The sequence below is a fragment of the Oenanthe melanoleuca genome, chromosome 27, assembly GCF_029582105.1.
Source record: "Oenanthe melanoleuca isolate GR-GAL-2019-014 chromosome 27, OMel1.0, whole genome shotgun sequence".
Classification (NCBI taxonomy): Eukaryota; Metazoa; Chordata; class Aves; order Passeriformes; family Muscicapidae; genus Oenanthe; species Oenanthe melanoleuca.
Window position 1 is genome coordinate 5128843 of NC_079360.1, and position 11466 is coordinate 5140308.

Genomic DNA, 11466 nt, shown 5'->3' on the forward strand with positions numbered 1-11466 from the left:
TTATTTAAAAAAAAAAATCAAAAAGGTGGATTTTTAATTTTTTTCAGCTTTCCCCCACCGTCTCCTACAGAACCCCACCCTTGGTTTGGATTTGAGGAGGGGGATTTTGGGGAGAAAAAATGGGATTATTCCTCCAATTTGCCAACAATAAAACCCCCCCAGAATAAAGAGCCGGAGCTTGGGGTTGGGTTGAAATGGGGAAAAGGCGCCGTAAACCAGCGGGGGCCGCGCGTTTTGGGCTCATTTCCATTTTTTTTTTGGTCATAATTGGGATTTTTTAAGCTGAAAGGAGCAACCAGGAGGGTTTGGGGGTGAAATAAAAGCGAGAAAAGCGGGGTCGGGATTGGGGTGGGACCCGAACCCCCCCAGGGACCCGCCCTTGTCCCCAGGGTTGGGATTTTGGGGTGTCCCGGTTGGTTCCAGCCTCTCTTTGCTTTTTTTTTTTTTTTTTTTATTTTTTTTTTTTTCCTGGAATTCTCCCCAAATCCCAGCGGTGGGGGGGAGAGGGGGGGGGGGGCAGGTCCAGCCGAGGAGCAGGAAAAAGGAAATTTCTGGAATAATTTCTAATTTTATTTATTCCCCCCCCCCTCTCCCCATCCCAAAATCTCGCTCTGCAAAGGGGGGAAAAAATAGAAAAAAAATTGAATTTTTTCCCCTCTATTTTCCTCTTCCAAATGGGAATTTCGGAGTGGAAAAAAAAAAAGAAATAAAGAAATAAAATCGCTTTAATAACGGGCCTGCCGTAATTAGGGCGAGCGGCGCCAGCAGCGAATCTGGGGGCGCGCAGATCCCTGAGGCGGCGCCTAATTTTGGGGGGAAAAAAATAGAAAATTAAAAATTAAAAAAATTATAAAAAATCATCCCCGAGGATGCGCCCGGGCCACGAAATCATCCGGGGGCGGTGGGAGGTGGGAAAGGAGCGAGGCGCGAAGGGGAAATACGGAATTTTTAAAAATTTTTGTTTGTTTTTTGGGGTTTTTTGGGTTTGTTTGTTGGGTTTTTAAAATTTGATTTAATTCATTTATTATCCCTATCATTTAAATCCCCTTCCCCTCTGCATCCCGCGGATTAAAATCCCGCGTCTTTATCCGCGGAGGAAATAAATAAAATAAAATAAATCATCAAACGGGGCGGGCAAGCGCTGAAATTTTCTCGCCTTTTGTTTTACCCTGTTGATTTTTTTTATTATTTTTATTTTTTTTTTCCCTTCTTCTTCTTTCTTCTCCCTCTCCTTTTCCCCGCGTTTAATTGCTTTAATTTATTTTATGCGCGCTTTGATGCTCGGCGTTATTTGGCGCTAATGAAAGAGTTCCAGTCCGCAGGAAAGTAATTGAAGGGCGGAGGGAGAAGCTGAAAAAGAAAATAATAAATAAATAAAATGGCTGAAATTGGCTCGAATTAGTTACGAGAAGAAAAGAATCGAAGCGAGGAGTGGGAAAGATTCTTTGGGGCGATTCTGGGTTCTTTTAATTCCTCTTTTTTTAATTTTTTTTTTTTTTTTTCGTTTTTACCTTTCTCAGAAATAATCCCGGAGGGAGAGAGCCCAGAGCCCCAGAAAATCAATTATTTCTCAGGATATTCGCCAAATCTGCCGGAAAAGCGCCGAAATCAGGAATGGATTGGCCGTGCCAAAGAAAAGAGAAATTTCCGTGATAAACCGGGTTAAAAGGACATTTCATCACCTTTATTTCCAAACCAGCCCAAAAAAAATATTTAGTTTTTGATGAGCCAAAGAGGAAAGAACCCAACGCGCTGCAGATTATCGGAGATTTCCTTTTATTTCCAAGAATAATAATCACAGACCAAGAAAAATAATAATAATAATAATAATATTAATTAATAATAACAAAAAAAAAGCAACGCGCCGCCATTAAATAATTTGCTACTTTGATATACAACATTTGACGTAGCACAATACTAATTCTTCTTCTTTTTCCCTTTTTTTTTTTAAATTTTTTCCCCTTTTTCCCCCCCGTGGAGGCTCGAACAACGAAGGTAAAAATATCCACAGACAAAAGAGCATCGCAAGGGGAAAAGAACCACAGAGGTGACAGGGAGGAAGGAGAATTATAAGAATTCCTATTATGTACAGGACTCTAAGCTCTAAATGGAATTTGCATTCAGGCTTTTTTTTTTTTTTTTTTTTTTTTTAATTTTTTTTAATTTTTCGGGTCACATTTTCTAAACGGAAGGTGCTAAAACACGACCACGTTACTTCATCACCCACCCCCACCGAACAAAAAAAAAAAAATAAAAAATCCCAAATCGAGAAATGCCACAGCGAAGTACAAACGGAGCTTTTACAAATTACTGGTGCTAGAGGAAGGCTCACGTAGGAAAAAAAAAATAAAAATAAAAATAAAAAAAGTGTCTATCCTGACTCTAAAGCCACATTTAATAGGTAGATAGTCTATTGTACAAAAAGAAAAAAAAAATTAATATAGGTAGTATTTATTTCTCAGTGTCATGAAACACAACGCATCACTCCTAGGGGTTTAATTATTTATGCGCCTATCATTTATTTTTATATAGAGTCTTTTTTTTGTGGGGTTTTTTTCTGTTTTTAACGCGTTTTTTGGCGTTTTCCCCTCTGGTTTTCCCTCATCCACCTCTCTCCCCTTTTCACTCCTCCTCATCCTCCTCGGCGTCTGGTTTTTCCTGCCCGCTGGAGCCGGGGCAGGCGCTTTTATTCTCCTTTTTCCACTTCATGCGGCGGTTCTGGAACCAGATTTTGATCTGGCGCTCGGTCAGGCACAGCGAGTGCGCGATCTCGATCCTCCTGCGCCGCGTCAGGTACCGGTTGTAGTGAAATTCCTTCTCCAGCTCCAGGGTCTGGTACCTGGTGTAGGTCTGGCGGCCGCGTTTTCTGTCCGTTCCTGCCCCAAAAAAACACAGATTTGGGTCACTTCAGGTGATTTAATTTCATTTTTTTTTAATATTTCTTTTTGCTCTGCTTGTTGTGCTGCTCCCCCAGGGGTGAAACCCTGCACGACCTGAGTTGATATTTCCTTTAATTTTAAAAATTTCCTTTAATTTTTATTTTAATCCTTTATTTTTGAGGTTTCCTCGCTGTTCTCAGCCCCCCAATCCACCCCAGCTTGGATTTCCTTTTTTTTTTTTGGTTTTTTTTTTGTTTTTTTCCAGCAGAGCCAACAACAAAGTTCAGAAAGTTTCCTGCCCTCCCATCCCCGGGCAGACTCGAAGTTCCTGCCTCAATTTTCATCCAGAGATCAGAAATTTGGGATGTTTTGGGATGAAATAAATGCGGGAACTCAACCAGGGAGGGGAAGAGGGAGAGAAACCTCCTGGAGCTGATCCTCCCTAAAACTGTCACCGCGCTGCCCGCCCGAGCCTCTGGATGCTTTTCCTCATCCCAGAGCATTTTTTGGGGGCACTTTGGGGATTTTTGGGGCTCTCTGGGGGTTTCTCCCCCTCCCCACGCTGATAATTTTTGGGGTGCGAGGATGGGAACAGCCTCAGCTCCCCCCCGCCTTTGGGAAGCGCCCAGCCGCTGGTTTTCCCCTCCACCCGACATTTCCTGGATTCCTGCTCGGGAATGATTCTACAATCTGCTGTTTGTGATTTCGGAGCGAACGCTCCGGGCTGGGACTTGTCCTTCCCTCCCCAGAGCAGCCTCCCCCAATTCCTCTCCTCCTCCTTCTTCTTCTCCCCTTTTCGCCCCAAAACCCATCCCCGTTCCTTTCTTTTTTTTTTTTTTTTTCCTTTCCCCCCTTTCCTTTTTTCCTTTTTTTTTTAAGAAGAAGAAGAAGAAAAGCCCCAGTCATTAAAGGAAAAAAAAAAAAAAAAAAAAAAAAAAGCCGGAATAGCCCTGGCTGAGCTGTAAAGTAAAAATGTGCAGGTCGTGGAATGCGGGTTGTAAAATCCGCTGAGGGGAGAGCCATAAACGCTGAATGGGGATGACAACTCCATCCCAGCTCGGCTGGAATTCCAGCGGCGGGATGGGAACGGGAGGAGAAGGGGGGTGCAAGGCCGGGGACCCCCAATTTAACTCCCCAAGCCGAGTTCTGCTGCTTTTAGGCTCAGCTGATCCCGGAACGCGCAGGTTTTTGGGGTTTTTTTGGGGTTTTTTTGGTGCTGATCCTCGCAGCGGCTGAAAGAGGAGTGAGTGCGGGGGGTTCCTTAAATCTGAAGTGGGATAAAAGCGGAGATGAAGTGTTTACGAGCAGAAATATTTGGTCTTTGATAAATCAACTGTAAAAGCGGATGAGTTATGGAGCAGGTAATGGAAGGAACCGAGCACCAAAAAGCGCGAGGGTGACTCCAGCCCCGCTCTCCCTCCTTCCCTCCTCCCCACGGCCCGGGCCGCTCTCCCCGGGGTTCCTCTCCCGGGTTTTCCGGGGTTCGTGCTCCGGGTTTGGGGTCTGGGGCTGGAAAAGGGGCAACAGCAGCGCCTTCCTGCCGGGTTTTGGGGTCCCACGGGTGTGAGGAGCCCCACGAGGGAGCGCGGGCAGTGTGACCATCCCCAGGGACAGTGTGACCACCCCCACGGACAGTGTGACCATCCCCACGGACAGTGTGACCACCCCTAGGGACAGTGTGACCACCCCCAGGAACAGTGTGACCACCCCCAGGGACAGTGTGACCACCCCTAGGGACAGTGTGACCACCCCCCGGGACAGTGTGACCACCCCCAGGGACAGTGTGACCACCCCCAGGGACACTGTGACCACTCCCACGAGTGACCACAGACACTGTGACCATCCCCAAGGACACTGTGACCACTCCCACGGACAGTGTGACGATCTCCAGGGACATTGTGACCATCCCTAAGAGTGACCACGGACACTGTGACCACCCCCACGTGTGACCACAGACATTGTGACCACCCCCAGGGACAGTGTGACCATTCCCAGGGACATTGTGACCACCCCCACGGACACTGTGACCACCCCCACGAGTGACCACGGGCACTGTGACCATCCCCAAGGACACTGTGACCACCCCCAGGGATGGTGTGACCATCCCCACGTGTGACCACAGACATTGTGACCATCCCCAGGGACACTGTGACCAGTCCCACGTGTGACCACGGACCAAGTGACCAGCCCCTCGTGTGGCCACGGACACGGTGACCAGTCTCACGGACCCAGTGACCAGTCCCACGAGTGACCACAGCCACTGGGGGCACCCCCATGGACACAGTGACCACTCACACGGGTGACCACGGACACTGTGACCAAACCCACGGACACTGTGACCATCCCCACGGACATTGTGACCATCCCCAGTGTGACCACGGACACTGTGACCAAACCCACGGACACTGTGACCGCCCCCACGAGTGACCACTGACACGGGCCGGGCCCAGCCCGACCCCGGAGCACTCTGAGGTCAAGCCGGGCCACCCCCGGCAGAGGGAAAAGGATCTTTATTAATTATTAATGATTAATTGTCATTAATACCCCGAGACGGGAGCGCGGGGGCGGCCCCGAGGTTTGGGACACGTGCGGGGCCAGCGTGACCCGGAGCGGGGCGGCCCCTGGAGCCCCCCAGATCCGGGCTGAGCACCCCAAAAAGTGATTTTGGGACAGAAGGAGCCCTCACCTTTATCCATCCATCCATCCATCCATCCATCCATCCATCCCTCCATCCCTGACTCCATCCCCATCCCGGCCGCGCTGTCACCGCTTGGGGTGCGGGATTAATTTTTTATTGTCATTTATTTTTAATTTATATATATTTTTTTTTTCCGCCGAGCAGGGGAGGAGGAAGCGCCGCTGCCCTGACCCCGCCGCGCTCGGGACGGCGCCCGGAGCTCCGGCCGCCCCAAAGCGAACCCGGCGAGCCCCTCCCACCCCGAATTTCACCCCGACCCCATCTCCGCGTTCACAGCCCGGGAGGAGGAGAAGGGACCGGCCGCGATTTCCGTGACAATCAGACACGGCCGCGATAAATATTTAATCCAAAAGGATGTTTCACGGCAAGGAGGGGGGTGGGGAGGGGGCGTGCGGCTCTGCCCCCCCCTCCCTCCCTTTTCTCTCTCTTTTCTTTTTTAACGAAACGTCACGAAATGAGTTGGGGACAACCCCCCCCGCCCCAACCCTCACCCACCCACCCACCACCTTCCTCCTCCTCCTCCTCCACGCCAGCAAACAACTCCCCACCCCCCAAACCCCCCCGAGCCCCCCTCTCCCGCTCCCCCTGCCCCTCCCCGGCCCTTACCTGTGCTCCTCATCCAGGGGTAGATGCGGAAATTGCCGTCGCCCTGCAGCTCCGCGTCCCTCTGCTCGCCCTTGCCGCAGCCCTGCTTGGCCGCGTCCCCGGGGCACATCAGGGCCAGGTTCTGCTCGAAGGGCGAGCAGGGCACGTTGAAGGAGCCGGGCTCCAGCCCGTAGCCCTGGGGGTACACGGCGGGGGGCTGGGGGTGCACGGAGCCGCCGCCGTAGAGCCCGGGCACGGAGGCGGCGAAGGGAGGCGTGGAGCCGGCCCCATACCCCGCTCGCTGCGCGTTGGAGGCGAAAGCGCAAGAAGTTTGCTCGGGGAACACTCCGGATGGGAAAACCGAACTTGCGGCTTGATATTTAGAAAATAAAGCGTTGGCATAATACAATGAACTCATAATTTGGCCGGGTGATTTGTAGGTCGGGACGTTTTAGTGTCGGTTTTACGAGGTACCGTGATATATTACGGAATTAGAGTCCAGATTTACACCAAAAAGAGCCTTTTTCCTCCCGGCCCCGGTGACGCGCGGGCACGTGGCCGCTCCGGCGCCAATCGCCGGCCGCCCCCTCCTCGGGGGCACGGGACTGTGCGGCTGGATTTATAAAATATGATAAATAATTGATGCCGTATAAAACCCCAGCACGATCTCTGCTGGAAGGGGTGAAATTGTGCCGGAGTCGATAAGCAACCTGTAATCAGTTTTAAGCTCGGGGAGAGGCGGGGAGGGAAAAAAAAAAAAAAATTAAAAATAAATATATATTAAAAAAAAAAAAAAAAAAAAAAGGGGAGGGGGTTACGGGCACGTTGCGAGGTTCTCTCGGTCTCTCTCTGCTGGAGGAAAGGGAAGCGAGCTCTGTTTATCCCTTTATTGATCCCCTCTAAATTTCCCTCCCTCGCACCATTTCCTCGGCTCCAGCTACTTTTTCTCCACTGTCCATAACTACCTCCCCTCCCCCCTTGACCCTCGCCCCCACCTCAACCTCCCCCCCCCAAAAAAAAAAAAAAAAAAAAAAGACAAATGTCTCATTGATAACTAATAATTTCAGGCGTCTTTTTTTTTTTTTTTTTCCCACTCCCCAAACTGCCGTTCAGCTCGATATTTCATTTATTCCGCGGTGTGTGGGGCTGGCAGCGCTCGCTTTTCCTGTGGAAAATAAAAAAATAAAGAGCGCTCGCCTCGCTGGTTTCCGCCTCAGCTCCAGCCACGGGTCCAACCTGAGCAGCTCCCGTTCGCTTTTTTTGCTGCAGAAACGCGGAAATCATCCAAATCCGCCAGCTCGCTCAATTTTTAAATTTTATTTTTAGTGTGTTGTAGTTTTTTTTTTAAATTTTTTTTTTTCTCAGAGGAGGTGGCGGCCGCGGGTTGGGTGGGATGGGGAGTGGGAAGGGGGGTGTAGAGAGGGAAAAAGAAAAATAAAAAAAAAGTCGGGGAGGCAGAAAAGCGGACAATGGTGCGGGGCTGCTGCCGCTCCCTCCTTCCCCAAGGTTACGCGGTCCCGCAGCTCACAAAAAAGTGAATTTCCACCCAAGCCGGGAGCGGGGAAAAAAGCAGCAAAAAGGCAAAAAAAAAAAAGAGGTGAAAAGCAAGAAGTTACCTTGAGGAAGGGTTTCCAGCGGGCAGCCCGAGCTGTCAGAGCCCGGAGCAGCAGCAGCGGAGCCATCGCGGCCCCTTCCCCTCTCCGAGCCCCGCAGCTTTTCCCTTTTTGTTCCCACATAAATTGACTTTTTTTTTTTTAAATTTTTTTTTTTTTTTTTTTTTTTAAATTTCCTTTCTATCCCAGCGGTCCTGGAGGAAGCGGAGCAGGGCGAAAAGAATGATGTCAAGGAATTTCTGGCTTGTAAACTTTATTGTAACTTTTCTTCCGCCGCTTCCAGGTTTAGACAATAGAACAAAGTGGTGAAAGAACAACAAAATATAGCATTAGTTCCCCCAATAAAGTAATTCACGGATACAGTATACATTCTTTTTCACAGTTAACCTAAAGATCACTTTACAACTTGCTTCACTGTGCGCATGCTAACTAAAGAAGAGAAAAACGCTTTTTTTTTTTTTTCTTGGTTTTTTTCTTTTTTTTTCCCTTTTTTTTTTCTTTTTTTTTTTTTTAGAAGAGACACTGAAAAATTGGGGAAAAAATAATAATAATAAAAAGAATAACCCTAACCAAGGTGAAGAACGAGAGGGGAAAAGTGAAGAGAGAGAAGAGATAACTACAGCATAAATAGGCAGTTTCATGTTGTTGGGATGCTTGTTCTCAATAGCTACCTCCAGTACGTACAGATAAACCACAAAAAAAAATTAAAAAAATATAAGGGAAATGGGAATGGGAAAAACAAACAACGGAACTAAAATTAAAAAAAAAAAAAATTAAAAAAAAAAGTGCACGATTGTAATATCACATAACTCCTCTAGCGCTGAAAGCTATGATAACCAACCCACCCCCACCCCCCTCCCGCCCCCGGAAAAGAAGAGAAGAGACAGAAAAGACAGAGAGAGAGAGAGAGAGAGAGAATTTCACAGTCATGTTTTACAGAAGCTATTGCGTTCCACTACCGCTAGTTAACAACCGGCGGAGGCGGCGGCGGCTCCGGCGCCTCCCGCTCATTGTGTCCGAGCAGAACCTGCAAAGTGGCGCTCGCAGCTAAATGGTTTTACAGCAATAAAAGGGTTTTTTTTTTTTTTGTGGTTTTCTAAACTATTTTCTACGCTTTGTTTTTACTGGTTTGCTGTTGGGTTTTTTTTTTTTTTGTTTTTGTTTTTGTGTGTCCCCCCCCCCAGCCCAAGCCCTCCCTCACTGCCATTAACGCGGGGTTCGGGGGCTCCTCCACCCCAGCAGCGCTTGCCTTTCAGTCCTCAAAACTCCTTTTTTTTTTTTTTAATTATTTCTTGTCCTTCTGTGCTTCCCCTTCCTCGTCCACCTCCTGGGCTCTTTCCATTTTCTGTTTTTCCAGTTCTTCCTGCTCGCATTTGCTGCTGGGAAACTTGTCTTTGTTGTTCTCCTTTTTCCATTTCATCCTCCTGTTCTGGAACCAGATTTTGACCTGCCTCTCTGTCAATCCCAGGGCGTGCGAGACCTCGATCCTCCGTTTGCGGGTCAGGTAGGGATTAAATAGAAATTCCTTCTCCAGTTCCAGCGTCTGGTAGCGGCTGTAGGTTTGCCTCCCCCTCCTGCGTCCGGCGGCTGCTGGGGGATGGCAAAGGTTGGGTGGGAGAAGGGGGAGGAAGAAGAGAAGGAGGTTGAGAGAAACATAAACCAGGCTCGGGGGAGAGAGAGAGAGAGAGAGAGAGAGACAGAGGAACGACCCCACAGCAGCTCCCAAACCCAGGGAAAAAAATTCCAAAAAAAAAAAAACCCGGAGGGAGAAGGGGAAAGGATGTTCCAGAAGGGGAGACGGTGCTGGAGGAAAAGGGTGAAGGGGAAAGAGGAGGAGGAGGAGGAGGGGGGTTCACCCTCAGCCCACCCCGAGCAGCCCGGCTGGAGCTGCGCTCTGCACACTGATTATCACCCCCAGCACAACAACAGCGCAGCCCGGCTCCGTCAGGGGGGGCGAAAAACCCCGAAAAAATGAAAATAAAGGGAAGGTTGCAGCCCGGAGAGAGGCGGCAGCGCGGCCCGGAGCCCGAAAGGAGCGGAGAACAAAAATGAAGGAGCTTTTTAAGGCTATAAAAGTGCCATAAACTTTAAGGACGCTTCCTTCCACAGAAAGCCCGGCTCGCTCAGCCCCCAGAAGAAAAGGGCCTCCTTCAGGGTAATTAAACTATAAAGCAATTTACAAGTGCAAAAGTTTACCCCCATAAAGCAGTAAAATACAGTCACCGGGGGCAAGGAAAAGGCAGCGAGAGAAAGAAAAGCGCAGCGAAGAAAGAACAGCATTAAAAAAAAAAAAAAAAAAAAAAAAAAAGAAATAAAATAAAGGGGTGACGGGGCTGGGGTGGGCGCGGGGGAGGTGGGGGCTACTTTATGGCGTTCTTGGCTATTTTGGCCTCACCTTGCGGTCGCATCCAGGGGAAGAGCTGGGTGGGAGAAGGGCTCTGCTCCGAGCTCTCCGCCTCCTCTCCGAGGCCGCTGGCGGCGAGTTTGCAGTCGGCGAACTGCACCAGCTCGGGCTCCTGCGCCCCGAACAGGCTCTGCCGCTGCAGGGGCTCGTAGCCGTAGAAGTTGCCGGGGTCGCCATGGCAAGCGACAGCGCAGGGATTCTGTTGGTAAGGGGAGCTGGAGAGCGACGACGCTCCGTGGTAGAACTCCTGGATTTGGGGCGGGTGCTGGAAGGTTCCCCCCGCGCTGGGTCCGTACACCACGGTGGGTCTGCCCCCGAGATCCTGGGCGAAGCCACAGTCATAATAATTGGGGCGCAGGGAGTCGCCGGTTTTGTATTTGGAGAAGAGTGAGTTGACAAAATAGGAGCTCATTTTAATTTCAATAAGGTTTTGTTGTTGTTGTTGTTGTTGTTGTGTTGTTGTTGTTGCAGGAGGAAGGCGAAGAGGAAAAAAAAATTATATATAAAAAAAAAAAAAATATTTTTAGGAAAAAAAAAAAAAATCACCCCACAACAAACCGGACCGCGGGAATCTATTAGCAAAAAAAGAAAGCGCTAAGATGCTAAGCAACGACAGTTTGTGATTTCCAGGAATATAAAAGGAGGATATAATCAAAACTCTAAGCCTGCATGATATTGAATCCTTTCCTTCCCCCCCCACCCCTAAAAAAAAAAAAAAAAAAAAAAAAATCGCCACTTAAAGAGTTCTCGCTTTACATTTCCAAGAAGAGATGCCAGTTCATAAACAGTTTTCAGTGATTTACTTCAGCGCAAATGAGTTGTTTCATATTTTGCAGTGTCTTTTCATGATCATTTGCATCTATTACCAAAACCTCATCCTATTGGCTTCTCCTTGCTCCACACGGACTCGGCACCGCATGATTGTGAAAGGAAGAGTGTGAGAGAATAAAGAAGGAAAAGCGAGCGAGGGGGAGCGAGAGAGGGAGAGAGAGAGAGGGAGGGAGGGAGGGAGAGGGAGGGAGAGGGGAAGGGAGAAGGGAGAAGGAGGTGGGGTGAGTATACGGATTAAATATGTTTAACTACCCACATTAATGAGATATCGCTCGCCTCACAACAAATCACGTACCTAGACCACCCAAAAGATTGATTTTTGGGGAGTGTTGGAAAATTAAAGAGGAGCGCTCGCAGCCGTTAATTTCAAAATTTTAACGAGGCAGTTTTAGCCTTTTTAAATGTCAGGGTCGCTTTGGAAAACTGTAAAAGAACACGATTTAATTGCTACCAGTT

The 11466-nt window shown here is 48.8% G+C and overlaps 2 protein-coding genes across 3 annotated transcripts; both read right to left on the reverse strand.

Moving 5' to 3' along the window:
* Positions 1 to 1753: 1753 nt before the first annotated feature.
* HOXB7 (homeobox B7) lies at positions 1754 to 6906 on the reverse strand. Its single transcript, XM_056512280.1, has 2 exons — positions 6184 to 6906; positions 1754 to 2876 (listed from the first exon to the last, which is right to left on the reverse strand). The coding sequence occupies exons 1-2, from the start codon at positions 6578 to 6580 to the stop codon at positions 2623 to 2625; spliced, it is 651 nt and encodes a 216-aa protein (XP_056368255.1). The 5' UTR covers positions 6581 to 6906; the 3' UTR covers positions 1754 to 2622.
* A 1368-nt stretch (positions 6907 to 8274) lies between these two features.
* HOXB8 (homeobox B8) lies at positions 8275 to 11161 on the reverse strand. 2 transcript variants are annotated; one of them, XM_056512283.1, is made up of 2 exons: positions 10171 to 11161; positions 8275 to 9362 (listed from the first exon to the last, which is right to left on the reverse strand). In XM_056512283.1, exons 1-2 carry the CDS (start codon positions 10589 to 10591, stop codon positions 9061 to 9063), a joined length of 723 nt encoding a protein of 240 aa, XP_056368258.1. In that variant the 5' UTR covers positions 10592 to 11161; the 3' UTR covers positions 8275 to 9060. The 2 variants fall into 2 exon arrangements, with proteins under 2 accessions (XP_056368258.1, XP_056368256.1); XM_056512281.1 differs by having other exon boundaries at positions 8275 to 9365.
* Between the last annotated feature and the right edge of the window lie 305 nt (positions 11162 to 11466).

Bases quoted from the DNA above. Each gene is read 5' to 3' on its own strand.
- HOXB8 (XM_056512281.1), bottom strand. From the start codon at position 10,591: ATGAGCTCCTATTTTGTCAACTCACTCTTCTCCAAATACAAAACCGGC. The intron at 9,366-10,170 runs GTGAGGCCAAAA...GCCATCCCCCAG, and splicing joins CCCCTGGATGCGACCGCAAG to CAGCCGCCGGACGCAGGAGG.
- HOXB7 (XM_056512280.1), bottom strand. From the start codon at position 6,580: ATGAGTTCATTGTATTATGCCAACGCTTTATTTTCTAAATATCAAGCC. The intron at 2,877-6,183 runs GTAAGGGCCGGG...TTTTTGGGGCAG, and splicing joins CCCCTGGATGAGGAGCACAG to GAACGGACAGAAAACGCGGC.